The sequence below is a fragment of the Salvelinus alpinus genome, chromosome 7 (genome assembly GCF_045679555.1).
Source record: "Salvelinus alpinus chromosome 7, SLU_Salpinus.1, whole genome shotgun sequence".
NCBI lineage: Eukaryota > Metazoa > Chordata > Actinopteri > Salmoniformes > Salmonidae > Salvelinus > Salvelinus alpinus.
In genome coordinates, this window is record NC_092092.1 from 40,344,560 (window position 1) to 40,371,265 (window position 26,706).

Sequence of the window (26,706 nt, forward strand, 5' to 3'; positions counted from 1 at the left end):
TCATTGCCAATATGACGATCTAAACTCAAAGTAAATTTTTTTAAACCTTTATTTAACTAGGCAAGTCAGTTAAGAACAAATTCTTATTTACAATGACCACCTAACCTGGACGACGCTGGGCCAATTGTGCACCGCCCTATGGGACTGCAAATCACGGCCGGTTGTGATACAGTCTGAAATCGAATCAGGGTCTGTAGTGACACCTCTAGCACTGAGATGCAGTGCCTTAGACCGCTGTGCCACTCAAGAGCCCCAAAACAGACATTGTGGTCTCCAGTGTGGCTGTCAATAAAACATTTCTAAATGAAACATTAGCAACAAAAAGTAAGAGCGATACGTTTAATGAGTGCAGAAAATGTTAGGATTACACTAGCACAGTAAAGCAATCACTCAAAGCTAAATCAAAGACAATGTCCAAGTATTAAGTTCCATCCTGGTATTTCCCTTCGTGGTATAAAAAATATGTTTGTCTTTTATAGTAGGCTGTCTCAGAGCACTGCTTTTAAAACAAAGACGTTCACTGTCAAATTACTGCCCAGTCCCCTTCCTATTCTATTTATTTTTCAAGAGTTTACACACAGGTCAGATGTGACATTCAAGTAAAACAAACATGTTTCGTTGTCCATGATACTCAAATACAAGATTGATTCTCCTCAGGGGATGATACATTTTTATTCATGTTACCCAGGTAAGCCTGTAAGGACAGGAGAGCAATGACCTAATTTTACTAGTTGACTGCTATACAGGTCAAGTGAAATAATTCAGCCTACCAGAATTCAGCTCAAAATGCTAGAATTGCAGTTAATAGAAAACAGCTGAGCACACAACACATACTTTACACATGTCCAAAACAAGTAGATAATGACCCAGCTTTATCAATCACATGTTACAGCTAACAAGGCCTGTTGGCAGACAATGTCTCTCCATGGTATTTCTCAACCAGCTGATATAGGAATGTGTCCCTCTCTTCCTGTGTTGCGATACAGGATGCACATCCTAGCGCCGCCGAAAGGCGCGGGAGATTCTCCAAGCGTTGGGCTCTTCGTAGCGGTTGTAGAGGGGCTCGAGGCGCTGCTGCTTCTTCTGTTTGCTGAGGCGCGTGGGGTCGGACACTTTGAAAAAGGCCGGCGAGAACTCTACCAGCCAGCGTGGGTCAATGGTGGTCACCTCCCGCATGTACTCCTTAGTGGTCAGCACCAACTCATGGTACACCACCCTGTGGAGAGAGGAATAAGAGGATCAGGCAAGAGGAAAAGGATGCCCAGGATGGCTCAGTAACAGTTGACATTCAATGTACACTAGTGACTAATCCACTAGTCCCCATGGTAATCAGAAAGGATGGTTGACTCACCACTCAGGCTGGCGGTTGAACAGGGCACTGGAGGGGTGGATGTACACCACCTGCTGGTCAATGAGGGTACGGTAACCCTCCTGGGGATCCTTTTTGGCTGCGTTCCGGAAGAAACCACTGCAGATGGCCTTCTGCACACGCACTGTGGCCTTTCCACAAGTCACCACATCCAGTTTATGTCTGAAAAGAGGTAAAAGGTTTTTGGATTTGTGTGAGAAGATTTCTAGGAAGTGAGGTTTCTTTACCAGATATACAATTACCTTGATCATCAAATGGACAGTGGCACCTACCTGTCCATGATACCCAGCATCTGTTTGCGGATATCCTGGGCTCTGCGCAAGGAACGGGCCTGGATGAAGTTCTCGTAGCACCAGGGGTTGGAGAACTTGTTGTTCTTCCAGGAGTTATAGACAGCCAGCAGAGTAAGGTGGTCTCCCTCGGCCTGGTGGAACTTGGCCTTCTTCTGGTCAGCCAGGGCCTGCTTGTCCTGAGACACAGAGAATAAAAGCACTGTTAGTCATCAAATGATCAACAACGGCACACCATATAACTGCCTCATTGAGGTCTCCAACCATAATGGTAAACCTCAACACAACAATCAACTGTGCTGCAAAGAAGAAGAAAAAAAAAGATCTAATCAGGATACCCAAAGGAGTGATACGACCCCATTTCAGTGTTTATGAGTCTTGTGATTTGCCGTACCTTGGGCCTGTAGAAGACGTTCTGCACAGACAGCATGGAGACGATGGTGAGCATCTCCTCACTGCAGCCCAGGTGGACGGACATGATCAGCATCTTACACAGCATGGGCTCCAGAGGGAACTCAGCCATCTGACAGAGAGATGGAAATAATGAATTGGTAATTAATCCTCACTTTTGCCTTTCTTAACAATAGTCTCCTTTTTTGGTATAAACTCTTACCCTGCGTCCTAGACGAGTGAGCAACCCTTCATCGTCCAGAGACCCCAGAGTGTAGAGCTGCTCCATGGCTGTGATCAGCGTCTCCATGGGTGGAGCGTCCATGAAATCAAACGATAGCAGGTCATTGATGCCCATGGCCTGAAGGAATAATGAGAAAGGGAAGTCAGGGGATGCCACGGGAGGAGTAGGTCTGACAAGTCTAGATCACAGACGCATGTACAGTGAAACAAGGTTTAGCCCCTTTTGTTACTGTGTGCATACCTTGAGGGACAGCACAGTGCTGGCCAAGTTAGTTCTCTGGATCTCAGGCACGTTGGTGGTGAGCATCTCGTCTCTGTATGCTCTCTCTGTGTACAGCCTGTAGGTCTTCCCTGGACCAGTTCTTCCAGCTCTTCCAGCCCGCTGCTTGGCTTGGGCCTAACAGAAGTTACATTGGCATATCAAATCCTAATTGCAAGGTATGCAAAGGGCTTGAGTGACAGAAGGGTTACAATCTGGGTACATTTAGAATATAAATAGAGTGATTAACCAGCCTACCTGTGAAATGGGAGTCACCACCAGCTGGTCAATACCAGTCTTGGAGTTGTACACTTTTTGCTTCACAAATCCTGGGTCCACAACGTAGTAGATCCCGTCAATGGTCAGAGACGTCTCAGCAATGTTAGTGGCAATGACAACCTTTCTGCTGCCGGGGGGAGCAGGGTCAAAGATACGGGTCTGCATCTCGCTTGGCAGCGCGGAGTAGACAGGTAGAATGATGAGTTCAGGCACTTCAGGTCCCAGAGACTTCATCCGTTCATACAAGATCTCACACGCTGTGTCAATCTCCTCCTGACCCGTCAGAAACACCAGGACATCACCTGCAAAAAAGGGGCAAGAGAGGACAATGAGTCACTGATGGCCAAATCCTTAACTACGGATGTCAATCAAGGAGTTCAGTCACAAGGAGCGAGAGAGGACATAACGGTTGATAACTCTTTACAATCAAGGTTGAATCTCAAACTGACATTTTATAGCAATGGATTTGCATTCGTGCAGTGATTTAGGTCAATGACTATGAATTACAGTTAAGACTATAGACTGGGTATAACCTTCGTTAAAACCGTACCTGGAGGCTCGGTCAGATGGATCTGCATGACGGTGATGAGACTGGCGTCCAGGTAGTCCGTCTCAGGCTCTTTGGTGTAGAGCACCTCCACTGGATAGGTACGCCCTGGGATGGTAAAGATGGGCGCTTCGTAGAAGTACTGGGAGAACTTGACGGCATCTAGCGTGGCTGAAGTGACAATCAGCTTCATGTCTGTGCGTTTCTGCACCGTCTGAAAACAGGGAGTTAGCTTAATACAAAACTTTCCTTTAAAATATTAACGATGTTTAGACCCTGAAGCCAAGGGGACACAAGACCCTGGTATACCTTTTTGAGCAGACCGAAGAGTACGTCAGTATGGATGGTCCTCTCGTGGGCCTCATCCAACATGATGATGGCGTACTGGCCAAGGTCCGGATCTATCAAACACTCTCTCAGCAACATACCGTCTGTCATGTACTTGATCACCGTCTCAGGGCTGGTGCAGTCCTCGAAACGGATGGTGTAGCCCACCTGGTGTAGAAGAACGAAGACACAAGTTAGAAATAACTAGGGCCAGACGTTTGAGATTGTTCTGCAATCAGATGTATTCGACATCGTCTCATGGTCAAGTTAAGATATGCAGTGTGGCGAGATCACTTACCTCCTGACCCAGACAGCAACCGTACTCTTCAGAGACTCTCTTGGCCACGGACATGGCTGCCACACGACGGGGCTGAGTGCAGCCGATCTTCCCCCGAGTGGTGTAGCCCGCCTCGGCCAGGTACTGGGTGATCTGGGTAGTTTTCCCAGAACCAGTCTCGCCAATAACAATCAAGATCTGGTTATCGTGGACAGCCTGTAATAGAGAAGCAGAGATGTGAGCAAAATGTCATGCCATAAATGATCAAAAACAGCTGATGTTGAAATAGGAATAATTAGCGATATATAATTTGCAAACTTTTGCACAAACCTGTATGAGCTGCTCTTTCAGCTTGTAGATGGGCAGGCTCTCTCTCTGCTCTAGGATGGACATTGCTGTCTTCTTGCCATAAGAGGCCTTGTTGCCCCCAAAGGCATGTTTCTTCCACTCCGGGATGTCAGTTGGCATCATGCCGATTCCTCTCATGTTGGCTGCAATCTGCCTTCCATCAACTGTGTAAGAGGGAAGCGTCTTTAATTGAGATGAACTGGCATAATATTTGACCTCCACCCACTTCAGATGACTGGTGATCCAGACCCAGTCTAGGACCCTGGGAGGAACCTTTACACCCACACAGCCTCCCCTATAATCCTGGGCCATGGAGGACACGGCACACTACAGCAGGCCACTTTATCCACTTTATACACTTTAGTACCTGGCTCCACTCCTATTCCCCAGGCGCTCTCTTTTGATGACTTCTGTAACCGTAATAGCCTTGGCTTCATGCATGTTAACATTAGAAGCCTCCTCCCTAAGTTTGCTTTGTTCACTGCTTTAGCACACTCTACCAACCCGGATGTTTTAGCCGTGTCTGAATCCTGGCTTAGAAAGACCACCAAAAATTCAGACATTTTCATCCCCAATTACAAGATTTTCAGACAAGATAGAACGGCCAAAGGGGGCGGTGTTGCAATCTACTGCAAAGACTGCCTGCAGAGTTCTGTTATACTATCCAGGTCTGTTCCCAAACAATTTGAACTTCTACTTTTAAAAATCCACCTCTCTAAAAACAAGTCTCTCACCGTTGCCGCCTGCTATAGACCACCCTCTGCCCCCAGCTGTGCTCTGGACACTATATGTGAACTGATTGCCCCCCATCTATCTTCAGAGCTCGTGCTGCTAGGCGACCTAAATTTGAACATGCTCAACACCCCAGCCACCCTACAATCTAAGCTTGATGCCCTCAATCTCACACAAATTATCAATGAACCTACCAGGTACCACCCCAATTCCGTAAACACGGGTACCCTCATAGATATCATCCTAACAAACTTGCCCTCCAAATACACCTCTGCTGTTTTCAACCAAGATCTCAGCGATCACTGCCTCATTGCCTGCATCCGTAATGGGTCAGCGGTCAAACGACCTCCACTCATCACTGTCAAACGCTCCCTGAAACACTTCAGCGAGCAGGCCTTTCTAATCGACCTGGCCGGGGTATCCTGGAAGGATATTGATCTCATCCCGTCAGTAGAGGATGCCTGGTCATTTTTTAAAAATGCCTTCCTCACCATCTTGAATAAGCATGCCCCATTCAAGAAATTTAGAACCAGGAACAGATATAGCCCTTGGTTCTCTCCTGACCTGACTGCCCTTAACCAACAGAAAAACATCCTATGGCGTTCTGCATTAGCATCGAACAGCCCCCGTGATATGCAACTTTTCAGGGAAGCCAGAAACCAATATACACAGGCAGTTAGAACAGCCAAGGCTAGCTTTTTCAAGCAGAAATTTGCTTCCTGCAACACAAATTCAAAAAAGTTCTGGGACACCGTAAAGTCCATGGAGAATAAGAACACCTCCTCCCAGCTTCCAACCGCTCTGAAGATAGGAAACACTGTCACCACCGACAAATCCACTATAATTGAGAATTTCAATAAGCATTTTTCTACGGCTGGCCATGCTTTCCACCTGGCTACCCCTACCCCGGACAACAGCACTGCCCTCCCCTCTGCTACTCGCCCAAGCCTTCCCCATTTCTCTTTCTCCCAAATACAGTCAGCTGATGTTCTAAATGAGCTGCAAAATCTGGACCCTTACAAATCAGCCGGGCTAGATAATCTGGACCCTTTCTTTCTAAAACTATCTGCTGAAATTGTTGCCACCCCTATTACTAGCCTCTTCAACCTCTCTTTCGTGTCGTCTGAGATCCCCAAAGATTGGAAAGCAGCTGCGGTTATCCCGCTCTTCAAAGGGGGGGACACCCTTGACCCTAACTGCTACAGACCTATATCTATCCTACCCTGCCTTTCTAAGGTCTTCGAAAGCCAAGTCAACAAACAGATTACCGACCATTTCGAATCACACCACACCTTCTCCGCTATGCAATCTGGTTTCAGAGCTGGTCATGGGTGCACCTCAGCCACGCTCAAGGTCATAAACGATATCGTAACCGCCATCGATAGGAAACAATACTGTGCAGCCGTATTCATTGACCTGGCCAAGGCTTTTGACTCTGTCAATCACCACATCCTCATTGGCAGACTCGACAGCCTTGGTTTCTCTAATGATTGCCTCGCCTGGTTCACCAACTACTTCTCTGATCGAGTTCAGTGTGTCAAATCGGAGGGTCTGTTGTCCGGGCCTCTGGCAGTCTCTATGGGGGTGCCACAGGGTTCAATTCTTGGACCGACTCTCTTCTCTGTTTACATCAATGATGTCGCTCTTGCTGCTGGTGATTCTCTGATCCACCTCTACGCAGACGACACTATTCTGTATACTTCTGGCCCTTCTTTTGACACTGTGTTAACAACCCTCCAGGCGAGCTTCAATGCCATACAACTCTCCTTCCGTGGCCTCCAACTGCTCTTAAATACAAGTAAAACCAAATGCATGCTCTTCAACCGATCGCTGCCTGCTCCTGCCCGCCTGTCCAACATCACTACTTTGGACGGCTCTGACTTAGAATATGTGGACAACTACAAATACCTAGGTGTCTGGTTAGACTGTAAACTCTCCTTCCAGACCCACATCAAACATCTCCAATCCAAAGTCAAATCTAGAATTGGCTTCCTATTCCGCAACAAAGCATCCTTTACTCATGCTGCCAAACATACCCTTGTAAAACTGACCATCCTACCAATCCTCGACTTCGGTGATGTCATTTACAAAATAGCCTCCAAAACCCTACTCAATAAATTGGATGCAGTCTATCACAGTGCCATCCGTTTTGTCACCAAAGCCCCATATACTACCCACCACTGCGACCTGTACACTCTCGTTGGCTGGCCCTCGCTTCATACTCGTCGCCAAACCCACTGGTTCCAGGTCATCTACAAGACCCTGCTAGGTAAAGTCCCCCCTTATCTCAGCTCGCTGGTCACCATAGCAGCACCTACCTGTAGCACGCGCTCCAGCAGGTATATCTCTCTAGTCACCCCCAAAACCAATTCTTCCTTTGGACGCCTCTCCTTCCAGTTCTCTGCTGCCAATGACTGGAACGAACTACAAAAATCTCTGAAACTGGAAACACTTACCTCCCTCACTAGCTTTAAGCACCAGCTGTCAGAGCAGCTCATAGATTACTGCACCTGTACATAACCCATCTACAATTTAGCCCAAACAACTACCTCTTTACCTACTGTATTTATTTATTAATTTATTTTGCTCCTTTGCACCCCATTATTTCTGTCTCTACTTTGCACTTTCTTCCACTGCAAACCAACCATTCCAGTGTTTTTTTAGTTTTTATTTTACTTGCTGTGTTGTACTCACTTCGCCTCCATGGCCTTTTTATATTTTTATTTATTTATACATATATTTGTTTGCCTTCACCTCCCTTATCTCACCTCACTTGCTCACATTGTATATAGACTTATTTTTTTTTCACTGTATTATTGACTATATGTTTGTTTTACTCCATGTGTAACTATGTGTTGTTGTATGTGTCGAACTGCTTTGCTTTATCTTGGCCAGGTCGCAATTGTAAATGAGAACGTGTTCTCAATTTGCCTACCTGGTTAAATAAAGGTTAAATAAAAAAAATAAAAAAAAAATCCGGCCTGTTAGGATGCTAAAGGAAACCAGACAACCATCTCCAGCCATCAAACCCTGAGGGCTGCTGCTGCTAAACTGGAGGAAGTCTGATGTAGTGGCTCAGACCGGACTGTGTTTTGGATTACTGTGTGCTTCCATACGGACTTACCATCAGGCAGGGGGTCTACCCAGTGTTTGTTCAGGCCCATGGGGATAGAGTCCATCTCAGCCTCTCGCTGACACTGCTTCACTTCCCTCCTCTCCTTAGCCAAAGCACTCTGCATCATGGCAGCCTGTGACAGCGAGCCGTCTGGATTCTGACAGAGGGAAACAAAGTGAGCTGCAATTGTTCACACTACTAAACAGGATGAAAGCACTCAAACAAAATTGCCTTGAAAGTAGGGTGATCAAGAGGACATGGAAACATACCTTAACAATCTTGACAGGGCTCATGTCCATACTCTGTTTAGTGTGTCCTCTCAGGAACGGGGGCTCCTCCTCCACCAGCTCAATTTCCAGGTCCTCATCTGAAAGAAAGACATGGGCAAATCAGCATCTAATACATTGATGTGAATCTAAACTGATAGTGGTTTTCTATGAAGCAAATGTACACGTAAATTACTCTTTTAGCACGGCTGTGCTGCGGCCATAGGTACGAGGCGGAGCAGAGTAACGTAGATTAGCACAAACGTGCAAAGATTTTTATTTTTTTAACACAACCTCAAGTGTACAATTGCTTTTCTAGAATGGGTTACGAGTCAAATAAAAAAAAATATATATTTTCCAATCAGTTAGGTTGCCAGAGATGCGACCCTGTCGGTTGTTCTAAATGTTCCATTGCCATGCTGGCTGGCAACGCTATTATCCCTTGCTTGCTAGCCAACTACAACTAACACAGTCACGTCAAACTATGCTAAAATAGCAAAGTAGCTGCCTTTCATTTAGTTGGACCGGTATTTCTAGTGACATTTCTTTGTGTATATATATATATGCGTGTATGTATACACATCAAAATTATGCCGATTCATGACTGACTGGCTGCGAAAAGATGACCGTCTCATCCTGACACGTTCATTCTCAATAGGACAGTGGAGATCGAATTTCAATAGTGATGCAAATATCGAGAGACTGACAGCAACGTTTATACAAATCCCTGTTGTTGCAAACCAAATGATAGGCTAGAAGTAAGAGGAAATAATGTCTCCATACTATTTTTTATTTTTACAGTGGAGATCGAATTTCAATAGTGATGCAAATATCGAGAGACTGACAGCAACGTTTATACAAATCCCTGTTGTTGCAAACCAAATGATAGGCTAGAAGTAAGAGGAAATAATGTCTCCATACTTTTTTTTATTTTTTATTTTTACAGTGGAGATCAAGTTAATGAATTGGCTGGCTGGGCCGATGAGACAGTGGATGGGCAGGGATTTCTCAGATGGAACAGAAAACGAGATGCCCATTTTTGTGTGACAGGCTTACCTGTGCTGAACAGTTTTTAGTATGGCTTAGAACACGTCTCAACCTAATCACAAAGCTTGTTTTGACCAACCCGCTGTAGAACACACAATAACATAAGTCGTGTTTTACCTTCTTCATCGTCAACTTTGGGGAGGATACCCGTCTCCTCGTCAAAGTCAGGGAACTCCTCTTTAGAAAGAACATTAGCAGCAATCATCTGAGAACAGATGAAAATAGCATTATTAGATCAAAAGAATCACATTAATAACAGTCAAGAGGTCTTGATAAAAACCCCAAACACACCTGTTTGATTTCCCACTTCTCGGGGTCTGATATCTTGGTCAGTCTCTTGCGTTCCAGTGTGTCATCCTCCAACTCAGGGGCGTGGCCCAGGTTGAGGTTGGTTGGGCGGTCGGGGTTCCTCATGATTTTCTCCTCCTCACCATCAGGGCCCTGGTTCCTCCTTCTGTTGGGGTTCAGGTCCTCCCCAGTTTCCTGGTCTACATCCTGTCAACCAAGAGGAGAGCCAGTGTTTCAGTAATAATTAAACATGTCTTTCATAGTGCTTTCCAAAAGCTCCAAAGTCTTTAAAACTTAGTGGCACTCCAGTCTCCTTTTCACCTCATTTAACAGCTGATTTGTTAACAAAAAGGGTACATCTCAATATGTGGTCCAGGTAAGTCATGCCATAGCACCCAAGTGTGGGGGGGGTGGGCCTTTTCTCTTTTGTTCCTCAAGCAAGGGGGTGGCCGATGACAAACCAACTCCTTGAAGTTTGCAGTTGTCAAAAAATAAATATAAATTTTTAGGATAATAAATATTTTTAAAAAAAATCGACAGGAAAAGTACTTTAAATGCCCATATTTTTACCAACATGATTACAGGGATGCAAACTGGTGAGCGCCCAAAAAGGTGATACATTTTTCACACGGAAATTTGCCTATTTTCAGTGGGTTTGTCACAACACCAACATTTACTAATGATGTGATACCAAGTAGTATCGTGATACCACAGGGTTTGCCCCTGTGGTATCACATTTTGGTCTCACGGGACCAAAATGGAACTCTTTCGCCTGAAAGAAATGCACTATGTCTGGAGAAAACCAAGCACAGCTCATCACCGTTCTAACACCATCCCTACTGTGAAGCATGGTGGCGGCAGCATCATGCTATGGGGGTGCTTTTCGACTGCAAGGACTGGGAGACTGGTAAGGATAGAGGGATCAATGAATGGCGCCAAATCCTTCATGAGAACTTGCTTCAGAGTGTAAAAGAACTTAGACTGGGGTGAAGATTGACATTCCAACAAGACAATGACACCAAGGATACAGCCAAAGCAAAGCTGGAATGGCTTCAGAACAAGAATGTGAAAGTGAGTGGCCTAGACTTGAATCCCATTAAATCTGTGGAAAGACTTGAAGATTGCTGTTCATCACCACTCTCCATCTATTGTAACTTAACAGAGCTTGAGAAAATCCACAAATCCAGATGTGCAAAGCTGATATACATACCTAAGACGACTCAAAGCAGCTATCATCGCCACCAAAAGTGCCTATTAACTCAGGCGTGTGAATACTTATGTAAATTAGATAAATGAAATAAATACATTTGCTAAAATTTCAAATTTCCCCAAAATGTTTTATTGGGAATTGTGTGTAGATAGGTGGGGGGGGGGGGGGATCCACTTAATCCATTATGAATTCAGGCTGTAACAACCTTCTGAATAAGTCAAAAATGTCACTGACAGAAAGGGCTGCCTCGCTTCTTGCTCTTAGGAAACTCTGCAGTATTTTAAAACAAAATGTACCATTTCTTAAATTGTTAGCCCAGAAAATGTTGTGTTATTACATACAGCCGGGAAGAACTATTGGATATCAGAGCGCCGGTAACTCATCAGCACCACAACTTTCCCGAAGCAGATCCATTGTTTGCACCCCCCAGGGCAAATGAACTGATTCCAGAACCCAAAACAGCTCCGGCGAAGGAGAGGTACTCGGAGTGGTCTTTTAGTCCGACTTAAGAGACATCACCCACCGCTTCCAAGCATATTACTATCTGGATAATAAAGTTGACGAGCTCAGGGAGGGGGGTCTCTTTCCAGAGAGATATCAGGGATTGGAACATACTCTGCTTCACGGAAACATGTCTCTCTCGGGATATACTGTCCGAATCGGTCCAGCCAGCTGGAATCTCAGTTCATCGCACAGACAGGAATAAATATCTCTCTGGGAAGAAGGAGGGCAGGGGTGTGTTTCATGATTAACGACTCATGGTGTAATTGTGATAACATACAGGAACTCAAGTCCTTTTGGTCATCCGATCTAGAATACCTCAAATCAAATGCAGACCGTATCATCTCCCAAGAGAATTGTCATTGGTCATAGTCACGGCCGTGTACATCTCCTCCTCAAGCTGATACCGGGACAGCCCTCAAAGAACTCCAGTTGACTTTATGCAAACCATATGTCCTGAGGCTGCGTTTATTGGAGCTGGGGATAAAAAAAAAGCTAATTTGAGGAAAACGATGCCAAAATTCAAGCAACATATCGAATGTAGGACTTGCGCTGCCAAAACTCGACCACTGTTACTCCAACTTCCGGGATGCCTATAAGGCCCTCCCCGCCCTCCTTTCGGCAAATCTGACCGCGACTCAATTTTGCTACTCCCTTCCTATAGGCAGAAACTCACAGGTAGTACCCATGCTAAGGACTATTCACCGCTGGTCTGACCAATCGGAACCCACGCTTCAAGATTGTTTTGATCACGCGGACTGGGATATGTTCCGGGTAGCCTCCCAGAACAACAGACGAATACACTGACTCAGTTTAGCAGGATGTGTATAGGAGATGTTGTACTCAATACCTACCCTAAACAGAAACCGTAGATAGATGGCAGCATTTGCACAAAACTGAAAGCGCGAACCACTGCATTTAAACATGGCAAGGTGACTGGGAATATGGCAGAATACAAACAGTGTAGTTATTCCCTGCGCAAGGCTATCAAACAGGCAAAATGTCAGTATAGAGACAAAGTGGAGTCACAATGCAATGGCTCAGACAGCAGAAGTATGTGGCAGGGTCTACAGACAATCACGGACTACAAAAGGAAAACCAGCCACGTCGTTCTTTGCCTGCTTTGAGGATAACACAGTGCCACTGACGCGGCCCGCGGCCCGCTGCCAAGGACTGTGGGCTCTCCTTCTCTGTGGCCGATGTGAGTAAGACATTTAAGCGTGTTAACCCTCGCAAGGCTGCCGGCCCAGACGGCATCCCTAGCCGTGTCATCAGAGCATGCGCAGACCAGCTGCCTGGTGTGTTTACGGACATATTCAATCTCTCCCTATCCCAGTCTGCTATCCCCGCATGCTTCATGATGGCCACCATTGTTCCTGAACCCAAGCAAGCAAAGGTAACTGAACTAAATTACTTTCGCCCCGTAGCACTCACTTCAGTCATCATGAAGTGCTTTGAAAGACTAGTCAAGCATCATATCACCTCTACCTTACCAGTCACACTAAACCCACTTCAATTTGCTTACTGTCTCAATTAGATCCACAGACGACGCAATCTCCATCACACTGCCCTATCCCATCTAGACAAGAGGAATACATATGTAAGAATGCCTATAGCTTAGCATTCAACACCATAGTACCCTCCAAGCTCATCATTAAGCTCGAGGCCCTGGGACTGAACCCCGCCCTGTGCAACTGGGTCATGGACTTCATGATGGGCCGCCCCGAGGTGGTGAAGGTAGGAAACACCTCCACTAGATTGATCCTCAACACAGGGGCCCCTCAGGGGTACGTGCTTAGTCCCTCCTATACTCCCTGTTCACCCATGACTGCGTGCCCAAGCACACCAACTCAATCATCAAGTTTGCAGATGACAAAAGTAGTAGGCTTGATTACCAACAATGACGAGACAGCCTACAGGGAGGAGATGAGGGCTCTTGGAGTGTGGTGCCAGGAAAATAACCGCTCACTCAACAAAACAAAGGAGATTATCGTAGACTTCAGGAAGCAGCAGATGGAGCACCCCCCATCCACATTTGCAGTCTCGCATCCTGACGGGCTATATCACTGCTTGGTATGGCAACTGCACCGCCCACAACAGCAGGGCTCTCCAGAGGGTGGTGCAGTCTTCCCAACGCATCACAGGGTGAAAACTACCTGTCCTCCAGGACACCTACAGCACCCGATGTCACAGGAAGGCCAAAAAGATCATCAAGGACAACAACCACCCGAGCCACTGCCTGTTTACCCCGCTATCATCCAGAAGGCAAGGTCAGTACAAGTGCATTATAGATGGGACCGAGAGACTGAAAAACAGCTTCTATCTCAAGGCCATCAGACTGTTAAAATAGCCATCACTAGTACAGAGGCTGCTGCCTATATACACGTAGACCTGAAAACACTGGCCACTAATAAATGGAACACTAGTCACTTGAATAATGTCTACATATCTTGCATTACCCATCTCATATGTATATACTGTATCGTATTCTATGCCGCTCCGACATTGTAAAAATATATGGACGAGCATTCTTAATTCCATTACTTTACTAAACGTGTGTGCATCGGGTATATGCTGTGTAATTTGTTAGATATTAGTGCACTGTCAGAGCTAGAAGCACAAGCATTTTGCTACACCCGCATTAACATCTGCTAAACACGTGTATGTGACCAATACAATTTGATGGGGTATGAATACTTTCTGAAGGCACATTGGCTCAATATGGTAGAATACACTCACCTTCATGCTGAGACTGGTCTTGGAGCCAGTGAAGGACAGCACCTTGATCTTGACCCGTTGACCTTTCTGGACCACATCAGCCACGTTGGCAACACGTCCCTCTCTGCGTAACTCAGAGATGTGCACCAACCCCTCCCAGCGTTTCCTACAACGCAAAACAGATAAGGCTTTCAACATTGCTCACCCAAACGCGAACCAAGTTCGCTACATTGAACTAATGACTTTTGCCAAAGCAGTAACAACTATTTTACTGACCTCAGCCCCTCCAGTTGCACGAAGCAGCCAAACTGCATGATGCTGGTGATTTTGCCATTGAATATGTCTCCCACGGTAGGCTCCTCTGGTGGAGGGCGGTCCACGTGTTTGTCCTTCCACCGGTCAGAACCTTCCTTTGTGTCCTTGTCTCGGTCTCTGTGGGGGCTGGGGGTGCGACTGCGCTCACTCCAGCGAGACGCACGTTTCTTACCACGGTCGCGGTCCCTCTCACGGTCTCTGTCTCTCTGACGATCGCGGTCCCTAGATCGAGATCTAGAGCGGGACCGAGAACGATGACGCCTCCTCCTGTCCCGGTCTCGGCTCCGACTTCTGCTGTGCCGCCTCTTTTTGTCCGACCTGAGGAATGCAATCTATGAGCTCCAATCTATGTAACCGAAGAAAATGTACACTTGAAGCCAATAAGAGTTTAATAAGGGAAATCTCTTTACCTGCTCTTGCTCTTTGAGTCTGATCTACTCACACTGGGCATGAACATCTCCAACTCCTTCATGGCGGCATCTGCGATCTTCACGTCGTCTTCGTCTAGTATGGCCTGGGGGGGGGGGGGGGTCAGAAATGGTAGGCCAAATATCAGTAGGTCACACAGTCAACCAAAGTAGTCTATAATGTATCTTTTACCTGCAAATGAACTGCGTTATAGCACAAAGACTTACCTCGGGAACAGGATCGTCTGGCCTGCATAATGCAGGAAACAACTCCTTCAGTTTGTCCTTCTCACTCTTCTGCTTGACCACAGGCTCAAAAGCTAGAATCACAGAGTGGAGTCAGCAAGTCTACAACATAGTAACAATAGCATAAACAGTGCATTCGGAAAGTATTCAGACGCCATGATATTTTCCACATGGATTAAATTGTGGGTTTTCCCATCAATTTTAGAATAAGGCTGGTACGTAACAATCGACACACAATACCCCATAATGACAAAGCAAGAACATTTAGAAAGTTTCTCCCACTTCTCTGCAGATCCTCTCAAGCTCTATCAGGTTGAATGGGGAGGAGCATTGCTGCACTGTTATTTTCAGGTCTCTCCAGAGATGTTAGATCGGGTTCATGTCCGGGCTCTGGCTGGGCCACCCAAGGACATTCAGAGACTTGTCCCAAACCCACTCCTGTGTTGTCTTGGCTGTGTGCTTAGGGTTGTTGTTCTGTTTGCCCCCAGCCGCAGGCCCTGAGCGCTCTGGAGCAGGTTATCAAGGATCGCTCTGTACTTTGTTCGGTTTATCTTTCCCACGATCCTGCTGCCACCATGCTTCACCATAGGGATGGTACCATTTTTCCTCCAGACGTGATGCTGGGCATTCAGGCCAAAGAGTTAAATCTTGGTTTCATCAGACCAGAGAATCTCGTGTCTGACTTTCTGAGAGTCCTTAAGGTTTCTTTTGGCAAACTCCAACGGGCTGTCATGTGCCTTTTACTGAGCACTCCACCAATAAAGTCCTGATTTGTGGAGTTCTGTGGAGATGGTTGCCCATCTACAAAGAGGAACTCTGGAGCTCTGTCAGTGACCATCAGGTTCTTGGTCACCTCCTTGACCAAGGCCATTCTGCCCTGATTGCTCAGTTTGGGAACTTCAATGCTGCAGAATTTTTTTGGTACCCTTCCCCAGCTCTGTGCCTCGACACAATCCTGTCTCGGAGCTCTACGGGCAATTCCTTCTACCTCATGGCTTGGTTTTTGCTCTGACATGCACCATCAACTGTGGGACCTTATTTAGACAGGTGTGCGCCTTTCCAAATCATGTCCAACCAATTGAATTTACCACAGGTGGACGCCAATCAAGACGTAGAAACATCAAGAATAAACAATGGAAAAAGGATGCAACTGAGCTCAATTTCAAGTCTCATTGCAAAGGGTCTGAAAATTACACAAGGTATCTGTTAATTTTTTATATTGTGTAGATTGAATAAAAATGTACTTAATCCATTTTAGAATAAGGCTGTAAAGTAACAAAATGTAGAAAAAGTCAAGGGCAGGGGTCAGAATACTTTCCGAATGCACTGCACATAGCCCATACCTTTGCATTTGTAAGTGAAAAGCATACATCACCAAAAATTAGACGCTATAGGTGGAATATAGCTCACATACCTTTGTTTGTAGATGCCTTTGATGGAGGCCGCATTGTTTGAATAAGTCTGAGCAAATTGCCAACAAGTGAATCCTGAAAGATCGAAAATAAATTGAACATACAGTTAAAGTCGGACGTCATTAAGTCATGAACTCATTTTTCAACAACTCCACAAATGTATTGTTAACAAACTATAGTTTTGGCAAGTCGGTTAGGAAATCTAAGTTGTGCATGACAAGTAATTTTTCCAACAATTGTTTACAGACAGATTATTTCACTGTATCACAATTCCAGTGGGTCAGAAGTTTACATACACTAAGTTGACTGTGCCTTTAAACAGCTTGGAAAATTCCAGAAAATGTCCTGGCTTTAAAAGCTTCTGATTGGCTAATTGACATCATTTGAGTCAATTGGAGGTGTACCTGTGGATATATTTCAAGGCCTACCTTCAAACCCAGTGCCCCTTTGCTTGACATTTTGGGAAAATCTAAAGAAATCAGCCAAGACCTAAGAAAAAAAGAATTGTAGACCTCCACAAGTCTGGCTCATCCCTGGGAGCAAATTCCAAACGCCTGAAGGAATCATCTGTACAAACAATAGTACGCAACTATAAACACCATGGGACCACACAGCCGTCATACCGCTCAGGAAGGAGACACGCTCTGTCTCCTAGAGATGAACGTACTGTGGTGCGAAAAGTGCAAATCAATCCCAGAACAGCAGCAAAGGACATTGTGAAGATGCTGCAGGAAACAGGTAAAAAAAAAATATCTATATCCACAGTAAAACGAGTCCTATATCGACATAACCTGAAAAGGAAGAAGCCACTGCTAAAGGAAGAAGCCGCTGCTCCAAAACCGCCATAAAAAAGCCAGACTATGGTTTGCAACTGCACATGGGGACAAAGATTGTACTTTTTGGAGAAATGTCCTCTGGTCTGATGGAACAAAAATAAAACTGTTTGGCCATAATGACACTTGTTACGTTTGGAGGAAAAAGGGGGAGGCTTGCAAGCCGAAGGACACCATCCCAACCGTGAAGCACGGGGGTGGCAGCATCATGTTGTGGGGGTGCTGCAGGAGGGACTGGTGCACTTCACAAAATAGATGGCTTCATGAGGAGGAAAATTATGTGGATATACTGAAGCAAAATCAAGACATCAGTCAGAAAGTTAAAGCTTGGTCGCAAATGCGTCTTCCAAATGGACAATGACCCCAAGTATACTTCCAAGGTTGTGGCAAAATGGCTTAAGAACAACAAAGTCAAGGTATTGGAGTGGCCATCACAAAGCCCTGACCTCAATCCTATAGAAAATTGGTAGGCAGAACTGAAAAAGCGTGTGCGAGCAAGGCGGCCTACAAACCTGACTCAGTTACACCAGCTCTGTCAGGAGGAATGGGCCAAAATTCACCCAACTTATTGTGGGAAGCTTGTGGAAGACTACCTGAAACTTTTGACCCAAATTAAACAATTTAAAAGGCAATGCTTCCAAATACTAATTGAGTGTATGTAAACTTCTGACCCACTGGGAATGTGATGAAAGAAATAAAGGCTGAAAAGTCACTACTATTATTCTGACATTTCACATTCTTAAAATAAAGTGGTGATCCTACCTAAACTAAAACAGGGAATTTTTACTAGGATTAAATGTCAGGAATTGTGAAAATTTTTGTTGAAATGTATTTGGCTAAGGTGTATGTAAACTTCCGACTTCAACTATAGCCATCAGATCGTACCCGCTTGCTTACAGCTGCACTAGGGTCGGACAGACGTTGTGTGTAGATTAAGACACCACGGAGCCGGCGCGAGAAATGGTTTGGAAAACGTACCTCAATCCAGGGATGTGAAATGTGTTATACTCCCGACTTGTTTCATTAACCCAACTGTTACACCGAGAAGATTGAACGGCTGCTAGTTTTTACGGAAAATTGCCATTTTCGTCCTCATGATAGGTGGCAGAAGTCATAGCAGCGATTTTGGAATGATAGTGTCAGCCAATCAACTCCTTTGTTGTTCAATGAGACATGCCATTCCATAATGGCTGCTGTGGCTACTGCTAGTTAGCATGAGGATGAAAATGGTAGTTCAATCTTCTCGGTGTAACAGCACACGCATTTCTTATACATGGATTGAGTTACTTTTTCAAAACCTCAACATCTTGCGCAGGCTCCGCAGTGTCTTAATCTACACAGAAAGTCCGTACAACCCTAGTGCAGCTGTACACAAGCGGGTCAGATCTGCTGGCTATCTAGCTAGTCACAGTAGATAGCAGTGGACAGTACTTACTGTGAATTCAGCGCCATTTTTCAATAGAAGTGATTTAAAGCCATCAAACGTTGGTTGCTTTTCAGCAAGGCTGATGACAAACTCGGCTGTGTGGCAAAGAAACGACCCATTAGTTCAGGATTAACCAAGTAATGTTACTCCTAAACATTAAGAATGTAGCCTTATTTGCTTGTTAAAAACGGGGCTATCACGCCAGCTAGCTAGCCAACTTTAAGGTCAGACATAGCCCTTGAGCATGACTCAGTTCCATTACACATAAGAGTCATTGGACGAAGACATCCTCTTACAGGGACGTTTTGTATAAGACCATTAACACTCGTTGCTTGCGGTAGGGTACTGGAAGCATAAGGACCTCATCACAGATAGAACAAGTAGCCAGATCGTTCACTGGATATATAAAATGTGAAGCTTCCAGGTGGCGTTTCCACTCACTACCAAATATTGTGATGAGGAAGCCAAGTGGCCGGCAGTGGGAGAACATGGAATTTGGCCAACATTCTGCAAATTTACTCATCGATGAAACATTTGATCTCCATAGAGTTCTGTTTCCAAAACCAGAATCTGTAACAGAGTGGACTGTGTTTTGTAGACTTCACCCTTTGCTAAAGTTTCAAAACATTGCATTGTTTAGAAGGAGTGCAAGGGCGAATTGAGTTATTGCACACATTAGGGTAGGCGTTCCCTAACGGAAATATGCAAATAAATGCTAGAACGTGCCAATGGGATCTCACTAGCTTGTGCTTGGCCGGGCCCACCTCCTTGCTTGTTCTGCCCACTATGATTAATTTGCTCCCATTGGAAATGACAGGCTCTGGTCTGTTGGGTTAGTGATAAAAAGCTTTGACCTTCTTACATATATATACACACACTACCGGTCAAAAGTTTTACTATTTTCTACATTTTAGAATAATAGTGAAGACAAAACTATGAAATAACACATCATGTAGTAACCAAAATAAAAAGTGTTTATTCAAAATAGATTTTATATTTCGAGATTCTTCAAAGTAGCCACCTTTGCCTTGATGACAGCTTTGCACACTCTTGGCATTCTCTCAACCAGCTTCACCTGGAAGTGTATGTGATTTGGAATGCTTTTCCAACAGTCTTGAAGGAGTTCCCACATATGCTGAGCACTTGTTGGCTGCTTTTCCTTCACTCTGCGGTCCGACTCATCCCAAAATCCTTCATTATGTGGCCCGACTCATCCTAAACCATCTCAGTTTGGTTGAGGTCGGGGGATTGTGGAGGCCAGGTCATCTGATGCAGCACTCCATCACTCTCCTTATTGGTAAAATAGCCTTTACACAGCCTAGGGGGTTTGTTGGGTCATTGTCCTGTTGAAAAACAAATGATAGTGCCACTAAGCCCAAACCAGATGGGATGACATATCGCTGCATAATGCTGTGGTAGCTATATTGGTCAAGTGTGCCTTGAATTCTAAATAAAATGACAGTGTTCAGACAACAGCAGTAGGCTTGATGACCAACAATGACGAGACAGCCTACAGGGAGGTGGTCAGGGCTCTGGGAGTGTGGTGCCTGGAAAACAACCTCAATCAATGAAAACAAAACAAAGGAGATGATCGTAGACTTCAGAAGGAGCACCCCCCCTAGCCACATCGACGGGACCGCAATGGAGAAGGTGGAAAGGTTCAAGTTCCTCGGCGTACACGTCACTGACAAACTGAAATGGTCCACTCACACAGATAGTGTGGTTAAGAAGGAGCAACAGCACCTCTTCAACCTGAGGAGCCTGAAGAAAATTGTCTTGTCACTTAAAACCCTCAAACTTTTACAGATGCACAATCAAAAGCACCGATGTCACAGGAAGGCCAAAAAGATCATCAAGGACATCCACCACCCGAGCCACTACCTGCTCACCCCGCTATAAATCCAGAAGGCGAGGTCAGAACAGGTGCATCAAAGCTTGGACAGAGACTGAAAAACAGCTTCTATCGCAAGGCCATCAGCCTGTTAAATAGCCGTCAGAGGCTGCTGCCTATATACATAGACTTGAAATCACTGGGCACTAAAAAAAAATGGAATACTAGTCACTTTAATAATGCCTACATATCTTGCATTACCCATTTCATATGTAAATTCAGCAAAAAAAGAAACATCCCTTTTCAGGACCCTGTCTTTCAAAGATAATTGGTAAAAACCCAAATATCCAAATCCACAGATCTTCATTGTAAAGGGTTTAAACACTTCCCCCATGCTTGTTCAACGAACCATAAACAATTAATGAACATGCACCTGTGGAACGGTCGTTAAGACACTAACTGCTTACAGACAGTAGACAATTAAGGTCACAGTTATGAAAACTTAGGACACTAAAGAGGCCTTTCTACTGACTCTGAAAAACACCAAAAGAAAGATGGCCATGGTCCCTGTTCATCTGCGTGAACGTGCCTTAGGTATGCTGCAAGGAGGCATGAGGACTGCAGATGTGGACAGGGCAATAAATTGCAATGTCCGTACTGTGAGACGCGTAAGACAGCGCTACAGGGAGACAGGACGGACAGCTGATCGTTCTCGCAGTGGCCAACCACGTGTAACACCTGCACAGAAACGGTACATCCGAACATCACACCTGCGGGACAGGTACAGGATGGCAACAACTGCCGAGTTACACCAGGAACGCACAATCCCGCCATCAGTGTTCAGACTGTCCGCAATAGGCTGAGAAAGGCTGGAGCGAGGGCTTGTAGGCCTGTTGTAAGGCAGGTCCTCACCAGACATCACCGGCAACAATGGGAACAAACCCACTGTCGCCGGACCAGACAGGACTGGAAAAAAGTGCTCTTCACTGACCAGTCACGGTTTTGTCTCACCAGGGGTAACGGTCAGATTCTCGTTTATCGTCGAAGGAATGAGCGTTACACCGAGGCCTGTACTCTGGAGCGGGATCGATTTGGAGGTGGAGGGTCCGTCACAGTCTGGGGGCGGTGTGTCGCAGCATCATCGGACTGAGCTTGTTGTCATTGCAGGCAATCTCAACGCTGTGCGTTACAGGGAAGACATCCTCCTCCCTCATGTGGTACCCTTCCTGCATGCTCATCCTGACATGACCCTCCAGCATGACAATGCCACCAGCCAAACGGCTCGTTCTGTGCGTGATTTCCTACAAGACCAGAATGTCAGTGTTCTGCCACAGCCAGCGAAGAGCCCGGATCTCAATCCCATTGAGCACGTCTGGGACCTGTTGGATCGGAGGATGAGGGCTAGGGCCATTCCCCCCAGAAATGTCTGGGAACTTGCAGGTGCCTTGGTGGAAGAGTGGGGTAACATCTCACAGCAAGAACTGGCAAATCTGGTGCAGTCCACGAGGAGATGCACTGCAGTACTTAATCCAGCTGGTGGCCACACCAGATACTGTTACTTTTTACTTGACGAAAGTTTAAAAGTTCTTGAAATGTTCGGTTGGCAGAGTTGCAAAGAAAGAGCCATATCTCAGACTGGCCAATAAAAATAAAAGATTAAGATGGGCAAAAATACACAGACACTGGACAGATGAACTCTGCCTATAAGGCCAGGATCTTCACTGTTGACGTTGACTGTTGTTTTGCAGGTACTATTTAATGAAGCTGCCAGTTGAGGACGTGTGAGGCATTCGTTTCTCAAACTAGACACTAATGTACTTGTCCTCTTCCTCAGTTGTGCACCGGGGCCTCCCACTCCTCTTTCTATTCTGGTTAAAGCCAGTTTGCGCTGTTCTGTGACGGGAGTAGTACACATCGTTGTACGAGATCTTCAGTTTCTTGGCAATTTCTCGCAAGGAATAGCCTTCATTTCTCAGAACAAGAATAGACTGATGAGTTTCAGAAGAAAGTTATTTGTTTCTGGCCATTTTGAGTCTGTAATCTAACACACAAATGCTGATGCTCCAGATACTCAATTAGTCTAAAGGCGGCCAGTTTTATTGCTTCTTTAATACGCACAACAGTTTTCAGCTGTGCTAACATAATTGCAAAAGGGTTTTCTAATGATCAATTAGCTTTTTAAAATGATCAACTTGGATTAGCTAACACAACGTGCCATTGGTACACAGGAGTGATGGTTGATGATAATGGGCCTCTTTTAATGGACCAACAATTAGATTTTCTTTCAAAAACAATGACATTTCTAAGTGACCCAAAACTTTTGAACGGTAGTGTATATACATAAATAAATTATTACATTGATGCAAACCTTGATATAGTTAGTTTACACACAGCCATATCCATGTAACATTATAAAAATAACAGACAGAAGACAACAGGCGATTCGACAATCTAGCATTCGCATAACACCTGCGTGTAAGTGTAGCGGAAGTGTGTCGTAAATTGAGTCACCCATAGGTGTAACGTTATGGATCTGTCCAAAACTGATACCGTAAAGTGTATATTTTTTTAATTCGAGGATTCTTTATCGCTTATGGAAGACAAGTGCCAATGATTATTGAAGTTTCTAAACGTTAAAACAGCGTCGGGATTGCATTTCACACGAGGCAGTCGTGGGCGAAGCTAATTTTGGCTGAGAACTGTAGCCAGGGAGAAGCCAGAATGGCGCCTTGAGTTTGAGAACTAATTTAGCTAGCTAGGTCAGACAGATGTCATTGCTGTGTTAGTTAGCTAACTAACGTTAGTCCGGATAAGTTTGTGTTGGCAACAAGACAACCACAACAGTGCCAAGTGACTTACTGGGACTCGTTTTGGGTATAAGACTGTAGACAGTTAACATGTAGCTGGTTAGTTAGCTGCTAAACAACAACTTGCAGTTTACATACCTAGATCTTTATCGCTTATCCCCAGATGGTTGTCGAGTTCTGTGCACACTTTGGATACTAACGAGAGGTATTCGAGCTGTTCTAGCTCGTTATCTCCGATGTTTGCCATTCTCCACGAGATTGTTTTGTTTTCAGAAGAAAACAGCCGCAGACATATTTGATGGAGTATGACACCATTTCCGGTTCTTGCGGAAATTAGTGTGTGGTGTAGTTCTTCAATTTTGTCACCTGGTGGTGCTAAAACCATTCCAAAAAGGGGACTACCTAAAAACACTCCAGTTCGATAGAAGGCACTTCGTAGCAGGTAAGGTTAGCAGAGAATTTTCGCTGGACCTAATTTTAACCTAATTATCCTAATTTCTTGCGTAAACCTAATTTCTTGCGTAAATCCTCCTAATCTGCTACGAAAAGACGTAACTGTATCGAGGGGCGTGTTTTTATGGCTCTCCCAAGATGGACACTGTCTCTATGGACACTGACAGGATGTTATGACTGCCACAATGACAGACATACACCTTGCTTTACAGCTCTAGTCAGTTCACACATGGCCTTGAATTACAGGACACAGCGAACTGTGTGACATACATTGTAGTTTTTGAGAGCAGTTGTTTTTTTGTTTTTTTTGTGGCCTCTCATGCCCTGATGACAAGAAAAAGCCACATATTACATAGTCAAAAAGAGAGACCTGTACATTTTTCTCTCTACATATCTTTCTCTCCCTCTCCATGTTATGTAATAGATGGCTGGGAGATGTTGCAAGCATGATGTAACCTGACAGACATGTCATCCTTCCTGCACGTCCTAACCATAACCCACCCTCCTGTGCTTCCTCTCTCTGCACGTCCGCACCCATTGACTCAGTCCCAGGACCCCTGCTTCCTCTCATCTGTCTGTCTACTTATCCTCTCTCTCCTTGGGCCATAAGCGCCTTATGCCCCCCGTCTAGCATATTGCCATAACTTATTCATAAACACACACAGGGTTGGGAAGTAACTGATTGTATTCAGATTACAAAAAACTGTAAATGTAATCAGTTAAATTACAAGCAAAAATATTGTCATCAGATTAGACACTTTTGAAAAACTAGATGATTACTTCTTGGATGACTTTTAAAATCAGAAATGACACACTTTTAAATACATTGACACATTTAAGTTTGTTCTACCTGAGCGAGTCTGACCACAGGTCAGAGACCACTATGATGACACACCAAATGCATTTGATGGATCCTTTTTGTCTTCTAATGCCTCTTGGGGCGGCAGGTAGCCTAGTGGTTAGAGCGTTGGACTAGTAACCGAAAGGTTGCTCGATCGAATCCCTGAGCTGACAATGTAAAAATCTGTCGTTCTGCCCCTGAACAAGGCAGTTAACCCACTGTTCCTAGGCCGTCATTGAAAATAAGAATTTGTTCTTAACTGACTTGCCTAGTTAAATAAAGGGAAAGTAACTGAAAGTAATCAGATTACATAAATGAGTTTGGGTAATCCAAAAGTTGTTACTGATTACAATTCTGGACAGGTAACTGTAACTGATTACATTTAGAAGTAACCTGCCCAACCCTGAACACGCAGCTGCACTGAATCACTGTTATCTAGGAAGAGCTGCTTCCACAAGTGCATCATCTCTCTTACGACACACTCTTTTAATGGGTTTCTATAACTCTAGAGATAATTGGATAGGTTTCCTTGTCTTACTTTGTTATGTATGATGAGTTACCCAACTGCCCTGAATTTCAAACTTTTTCTTTGCACTGCCGTCTCTGAGAACCATCTCCTTCCCTTCAAGAGACCCACTTACTCCCCCTCCTCTTCTAAAGTCTCTTTCCTCTCCTCCTTCATTAAAGATTTGTGTATCCTTTATCTCCTTCAATTCTCTACCCCCTGGCTCACTGCTTAGGTCCCAGCCAAGGGCTTGTATAATCATCCCCCACTTCCCTCTTCACTTTTCCAGCATGGTATAGCCTACATATTCCTATGTGTTTTGAAATGGATCTGGGGGGGGGGGGGCAGCTGATGCCCCCTCTCTTGTCCTTACCTGACTCAGCGGAGTGGAGCTGAGGAGGGAGTAGACTCTTTCATAATGGACTTATACCTGTGTGGGTTTAGCCTATGTGTATGCGAGAGAGAGAGAGAAAGAGCGAGGGAAGGAGTGAAAGAGATAGAGTACCACTGTCAGAGTACATTCTTTCCTGATTGTTTACAACCATCTGGGGGGGGGGGGGGCGGGCAACAGGCAGTCATCTCCGTGTCTGTTTTTACATTCCCCTGTTTAACCATCATGGGAAAAGATCCCCGCACTCATACATTTAAAAAAGTGGATGGAATGCAGGTTTTTTCCCCCCGTGTTTATTTCTTGTCACTTCATCCGAGCTCTTTGCTACATTAGTGAGCGTGGGGCAAAAAAAGAGCGGCAAGATGGGGTTCCAAACAAATGTGCCGTTGACCTACAGGCAGGAAGTGGATTCACAGTGGTGCTATATGTTCAGTGTGACGATGTGTTTGTGTCAGAGAACGAGCGAGTGAGAGAGGGGAGGAGTGTACGAGAGAGAGGTGAAGCCTCTGTATGCGCGTACACATGCGTGCATATACTTGAATTGACAGCACAGCTGGTTGCGATGTTTGCCTGCCGCTGAGTGGAAAATTCCTGCTACAACTGAGGATGGAGAGAGGGAAAATAGGGAAGAGAGGAGGAGGGGGCCGCGCTAGGGTCCGAAAAGCAAGGGAGGGATTGGTTCGCGGAAAAGCTGCCTTTGTGAGATCACAGCCCCCACAACAGCTTCCCACCCACATGACGAGTGAGCGGGCTCCCTGCTAAATACAAGAAAAGCATCAATGAGAAAACGCTGCGCATCTGTTATTATGTGACTCATTCATATTTACTGGCTAATGGACTGACATTCGCATTGATGAACATGTGTTTAAGTAGAGCTAGGCCTTGTAAAAAAAAAAGAGAAAAAAAGAGAAGGAACATTTCATCATATATTGTCCACCCACTTCTGATTTTTATTCAGTCATGTCAGGTGTATATGTGTATGAAGGTGATAGCTTGCCCATGCTCTTTTTTGATTATCTTGCACATGCTGACC

General features: G+C 45.1%; 1 protein-coding gene across 1 annotated transcript; it reads right to left on the reverse strand.

The window, feature by feature from the left end:
- Nucleotides 1–325: 325 nt before the first annotated feature.
- Nucleotides 326–23,883, reverse strand: LOC139581010 (ATP-dependent RNA helicase DHX8-like). Its single transcript, XM_071410299.1, has 22 exons — nt 23,622–23,883; nt 18,855–18,940; nt 16,589–16,661; nt 15,157–15,248; nt 14,932–15,035; nt 14,483–14,839; nt 14,228–14,372; nt 9,781–9,984; nt 9,607–9,694; nt 8,446–8,543; nt 8,186–8,333; nt 4,312–4,493; nt 4,003–4,197; nt 3,687–3,872; nt 3,381–3,591; nt 2,810–3,132; nt 2,534–2,689; nt 2,273–2,410; nt 2,054–2,182; nt 1,642–1,838; nt 1,352–1,531; nt 326–1,216 (listed from the first exon to the last, which is right to left on the reverse strand). The coding sequence occupies exons 1-22, from the start codon at nt 23,866–23,868 to the stop codon at nt 997–999; spliced, it is 3,759 nt and encodes a 1,252-aa protein (XP_071266400.1). The 5' UTR covers nt 23,869–23,883; the 3' UTR covers nt 326–996.
- Nucleotides 23,884–26,706: the final 2,823 nt, after the last annotated feature.